Source organism: Apodemus sylvaticus, chromosome 3, assembly GCF_947179515.1.
Source record: "Apodemus sylvaticus chromosome 3, mApoSyl1.1, whole genome shotgun sequence".
NCBI classification, from domain to species: domain Eukaryota; kingdom Metazoa; phylum Chordata; class Mammalia; order Rodentia; family Muridae; genus Apodemus; species Apodemus sylvaticus.
Window position 1 is genome coordinate 143,118,953 of NC_067474.1, and position 5,779 is coordinate 143,124,731.

Sequence of the window (5,779 nt, forward strand, 5' to 3'; positions counted from 1 at the left end):
ATTTTTAAATAACTCATTTCATTGTATTTTTTGTGCATTGTCATGAGGGTGTCAGATTCCTTGGAAGCGGAGTTAGAGACAGTTGTGAGCTACCATGGGTATGCTGGGAATTGAACCCAGGTCCTCTGGAAGAGTAGCCAGTGCTCTTAACCATTGAGCCATCTCTCCAGCCCTTTGCTTGCTTTCTTTCTTCTTCTTTTTTTAAATGTTTTTTTTCTTGTAGACAACACAAAATTAGGTATTTATTTATTTATTGAAGTATTAGCGATTGGACCCAGGGCCTTCCTAGTGACACTCAATGAACTGGAACCCCTGTCTTGCCAGGTGAGGTGGTACACACCTTTTCTCTCAGCCCTTGGGAGGCAAAGGCAGTCAGAACTTCAGAAGTTCAAGGCCAGCCTGGTTGTCACAGTGGGCTCCACAGCAACCAAGGTTACTCAAAGAAACCCTGTCTCAAAATACAAGCAAACAAAAGCTTCGACTCTTCAAAGACAAGAGGAGACATACAAGTCAGTTTATAAACGCTTCTCACTAGGTATTGTAGAAGAGATGGAGAGACAGGTGATTTCATTGCTTTTTGAAACTATTAAAATTAAAGGAAGACAAGGGATTTCTTTTAAGGTCCACTTCGGATGCTTTTAAGGAAAGTCTCTGAAAGTACCCTCTAGTCCACCGTTCACCCATGGTCTTTCCTGACCTTTCATACTTTAAAGACACTTGCTTTGCTAGAACTGTGACCTGGCTGCAGAGTCGGTGGGCGGGGTGGGGGGAACAGACTGGCTTACAACCTGTTCTAACCGGCTCCTTCCTTCTAGAAGGTCTTCTGAAACCTGAACATTAGTTAGGCATGCGTGTCTCCCCTGCAGCTCAAGTCTGGGCATAAACCAGGTGACAGGATGTCATCAGGACACTATGCCCAAGAGTGTCACCAGGATGTGTATGTCCAGGCTGCATGTCCAGGAAATGACTAAGAAATCCAGGGAGCCTGAGATTTGTGTGTTCGGAATTGTCCAATAGCAGACTAGAGAGGGACTCCCAGTCTCTCTTCTGGGGGCTTGTCTAATTCAACTCAATCCAGGTGGGCACGCAAGGGGCCTCGAGTGAACTTGCAATTTGTGTCAGTGTTTGTTGGCACATAGCTTCCTCCAGCCTTTAGGAGTACAGTCTTAGATTTAGGGAGTACCTTTTATGACCACGTAGTTGGCCCTACCTGCTTTTTATAGAAGCAGATTCCCAGAAACGTAAACTGTAGAATTCGTTTTGAGAAGTCTGGTAGGGGAAAGTTCTGACAATATATTCTTGCCACCTCCTTGGAAGACAGTAAGAGAGAAAAAGACCGGCGTAGGGCTAAGCAGGGAGGTTTTCTTATTTTCCTCCTGCCCAGAATCAGCTTCTCAGCAGGAAAATTAGGAAGCCTCAGGGCTCAACCTCGATTCAGTCAGAACCAAGGAGAGGCCAACGAAACCCTCAAGACTCCATGCTAAAAAATCATCAGTCTTTTGAGTCACAACATCCAGCCTCTGCTAAGTGGTCTAACAAAAATTCCAAGCATAACAACATTGTAGGGAGATGACCCCCCAAGTCTCACAAAACTCAACAAATGGTAGTTTTCACCATAGAATAAGCCATAACATTTAAAACCTGGCCACTGAGTCACTGCTACGTAAGTGTCTCTGGGGCTCGTAAATTGGGTGGACCGTGTGGCTTGTCGTCAGAATCCTCGGTAGCAGGGTCGTTCTCCTCGCCAGACTCGATGTAGATGGGCCAGTCCTCTGTGTCACTCTTCTCGTGGCTTTCGGAAGAAGCCTCCACCAGACTAAGGTTGACGGGCATCAGGTCGTCCTCTTCATCGTGGGGGTCTGCGACACACGTGCAGCTGTCACACAGCCCAAAGCGCCGCAGCCCCTGGGACAGGTGGCTCGTAAAGGTTCGTCGACAGCCCTTGCAGATAATTGGACGGCTGGATCTGTGGACCTGTCAGCAAGGGGACACAGTCAAGGTCACAGAGAAGGCTGGAGAGATGACTCAGCAGTTAACAGTACTGGCTGGGCAAAAGGAAGCCTGTTGCTCTCCTGCCTCAGGGCGCCACTTCTGGTGGGAAACTAGGGCTACAGCTCACTCTACATCCTTATCAGGGGAAGAGACCCACAGTCTGCTGGCCCTGCCAGTTCTGGCCTCATGACAGCCATCCTTGAACAAAAACTAGAAAACTAGCCTGTTCGCACACCAGTGTTAACTTTCTAAGTGCTGCCAGTGGTGACAGCTACAGTGTACTCATAAATTAATCTAAAAAAAATTAAATTAAAAATATCTTCAGATATTTCTTCACTGAAATAAATATCTTCTATTTACAGTAAAATATCTTCACTGACACTTACGCTCAGGGCGTGACTCCGAAGGTGCTCCTGCCGAGTGAACCTCTTGCCACAGGTCTCGCAGGGGTAAGGCCGTTCACCGGTGTGCGACCGGATGTGCCGTTTGAGGATGCCCTTCTGCTTGGCAGTGTAAGGGCAGAAAGGACACTTGTGGAGCTTGATGGGGACCACCAGCACATCACCTGAGGAAGTCAACAGACTCGTTAGCTGTCAACAGACTCGTTAGCTGTCAACAGACTCGTTAGCTGTCCACAGGGTGGGCCTGGGAAACACCCTCAGAGAGGGAGATTACCACCTCCACCTGCTGGTAAGCCTCAAGATTGACCAGTCCCACTTTGGCTTCTGAAAGGTCAAAGGTCAAGTCAACTAAGTAGGTTTCCCTGCTCCCACCCCCTGCTTAGACTCTGGACCCTGGGCCTTGAATGTGACACCCAAAAGCTCTTTCACTAAGCCCTGTCCCCACCCACCCACCAGCTTAGTTTCTGGTAAAGAACATCAGGCTTTTTTTGTTTTTGTTTCTTTGATTTTGTTTTTTTTTGAGACAGGATTTCTCTGTATAGCCCTGGCTGTCCTGGAGCTCACTCTGTAGACCAGGCTGGCCTCGAACTCAGAAATCCGCCTGCCTCTACCTCCCAGAGTGCTGGGATTACAGGCATGTGCCACCACCGCCCGGCTGAGGTTTATATTTTAAACATGATGAGTCTAGGACTGCTTGTGACCCTAAAAGAAACCTAAAATTTCACTGGAAGACTGAGGGGAAAGCAATTTTTTAAAAAAAAGATTTATTTATTTTATGTATGTATGTGAGTACACAGTCACTCTCTTCAGACACACCAGAAGAGGGCATGGGATCCCATTACAGATGGTTGTGAGCATGTGGTTGCTGGGAATTGAACTCAGGACCTCTGAAAGAGCAGTTGGTGCTCTTTTTTTGTTTTTGTTTTTTGTTTGTTTATTTGTTTTGGATTTGGGTTTTTTTTGTTTTGTTTTGTTTTTGAGACAGGGTTTCTCTGTATAGCCCTGGCTGTCCTGGAGCTCACTCTGTAGACCAGGCTGGCCTCGAACTCAGAAATCCGCCTGCCTCTGCCTCCCAGAGTGCTGGGATTATAGGCATGCGCCACCACCCCCCGAAGATAATTTAGAATTATAAAAAACAAAACCCAAGTGAACATCTCCTGAGGTGCAACATGTAATACCGTCCTCTGGTGTCCATGTGCATGCACATACGGTAAACAAGGTTCTATATACAACGAGTGCTTAATTAGGATCTATCGATAGTGGTGGCGGTGGCAGCAACAGTGTAGCAGTAGCAGCCGTGGCATGCTATCGATGGGAGGATCGCAATGAGGGGCAAACACAAGGCACAGAACGCATGCACTAAATGCTGACAGAGACATGCCTGCAACCGGAACTCACCTGAGTCCTCTCTATACCAGTCGTTCTGAACATCCATCACCGAACTCATGGCCACTCCTGGACCTTCCAGTCCTCCCTCCAAGCCACGAGAAAAGTGATGATCCGAGTCATCTTTGCCCTGGACAGCGCTGTTGCGCAGGAGAGCCTCCAGGAACTGCTTCACGTGGTGGCTGTTGTAAGTCAGATCCAAAGCTTGGTTCCTGGGCAGGCCTTCCTCGGTGTGGGCCAGTGGGGCGGCACACTGCTGCAGCTGTTCGTCCGCCTCCACCTCCACCCTGGCAACATCGAATTCCACCTTAGGTTCAAGCCGTCTGGGCACAATACAAAGGTCACTGTCAGAAGCCCCGTTGCCCTGGCTGTCTTTGGCCATCAGCTCCAAGGGAAGGCAGTCATCACAAGGAGATGATCGTGGACAGTCCAGACTCCCTTCTCCATCTACCGGGGAGGAGACAAAGCTCTTGGTGCCGCAGGAAGTCCCCTCCAGTCCTGAGCTTGGACTTTCGCTGTCTATGTGATGAGCTGCAGCCGCCGCGGCAGCCGCTGCTGCCGCCACCGCCGCAGCCACAGCGGCCTCCTTCTCCATCTTTCTGCAGATGTCCAGCGACGACCTGATGTACGTCTTACAGAAGTTGACCACGTCATTCATCTGCAGGTAGCTGGCAGCTGACATGACTTCAATCACGTTCTCGCCACACAGATCCAACTTCCCAGAGTAAAGGAAGTCTAGAATGATGGAGAAGGCGTCGGAGGTGACGATGTCCAGGGAGGCTGTGCTGTGCCGCCCGCTGTCCTGGATGTAGTGCAGGAGCAGGGCGCGGAAGTAGCCACTGTTGGCGAACAGAATGTTCCTGTGGGCCTTGAAGATGCGCCCTTCCACGATGATGCTGCAGTCACAGAAAAAGTCTCGTTTCCGCTGCTCGTTCAACTCCCCCAAGAGCTTGGCGCAGTAGGACTGTGCCTCCATTTCTCCGCCAGCCGCTGCTGCTCTGGAGGGGCCTGGAGCTCTGCCAAGATTTTTACTTACGTTAATTTGCGAATTCCGACCTTACAAAAGGCTGTTAATATTTTGTTTTGATTTTCTGTACCCCAGACTAGCCTGGAATTTTCTATGTAGCCCAGGCTGGCCTTGAACTCCTGGGATTTGTAGGGGTGGCTCACCATCCCCCAGTTTATGTGGTGCCTCAATCAAGGCAAGCACTCTACCAACTGATCTACAACCCTGGCTTCTAGGAGTTCATACATTATCAGCTATTATATTTCAAAGCACTGGTTCCAGGCTGCAGACATGACTCAGTGATTAAGGACACTTTGTTGCTCTTGCAAATGATCTGAGGTCAGTTCCAAGTACCCTGCTGTCCTTAATTCCAGTTCTGGAGGATCCGACAACCTCACTGACCCCAACAGGCACCAGGTCAGGTCCATACACGTCTATACATACAGGCAAAACACTCACATAAAGTAAAATAGGTAAATCTAAAAACTTAAAAAAAAAAAAATAACCCCAAACTACTGGACCAGCGCTGTTTTCATGATGTAGGCTGTTTTGAATAAATCAGTTTAAAGGATTAAAAAGACCAAAGAGTGGGCTGGAGAGATGACTCAGTGGTTAAGAGTACTGACAGCTCTTCTAGAGGTCCTGAGTTCAAATCCCAGCAACCACATGGGGACTCACAGCCAGCTGTAATGGGATCAGAGGCCCTCTTCTAGTGTATCTGAAGAGAGCTACAGTGTATTCATATACATAAAATAAATTAATTAATTAAAAAAGGAACAAATAATTACATGTGGGTGCAATAGTTGGATTTTACATGGATTCTCTCCACAACTTAAATCCTGTGAGGGAAGCAGGTAAGGTGGTACACACCTGTGATACTTGTACTCAGGAGGCTGAGGCAGTCGGATCAGAAGCTCTGGGTCAAATGTGATATAGAGAATGAGACCCTCAAGAGGACCAGAGTTTGGTTCTCAGCATCCACCCTGGGCAGATC

At 48.3% G+C, this 5,779-nt stretch overlaps 1 protein-coding gene across 1 annotated transcript; it reads right to left on the reverse strand.

Moving 5' to 3' along the window:
• Nucleotides 1-1,659: 1,659 nt before the first annotated feature.
• Zbtb8b (zinc finger and BTB domain containing 8B) lies at nucleotides 1,660-4,755 on the reverse strand. The gene is made up of 3 exons (XM_052175678.1): nucleotides 3,792-4,755; nucleotides 2,379-2,557; nucleotides 1,660-1,974 (listed from the first exon to the last, which is right to left on the reverse strand). Exons 1-3 carry the CDS (start codon nucleotides 4,753-4,755, stop codon nucleotides 1,660-1,662), a joined length of 1,458 nt encoding a protein of 485 aa, XP_052031638.1.
• Between the last annotated feature and the right edge of the window lie 1,024 nt (nucleotides 4,756-5,779).

Coding starts and splice junctions, on each gene's coding strand:
- Zbtb8b (XM_052175678.1), bottom strand. CDS start 4,755: ATGGAGGCACAGTCCTACTGCGCCAAGCTCTTGGGGGAGTTGAACGAG. Junction 2,558..3,791: donor CTGGTATAGAGAGGACTCAG/GTGAGTTCCGGT, acceptor TGACTTCCTCAG/GTGATGTGCTGGTGGTCCCC. Junction 1,975..2,378: donor TTCGGAGTCACGCCCTGAGC/GTAAGTGTCAGT, acceptor CCTTGCTGACAG/GTCCACAGATCCAGCCGTCC.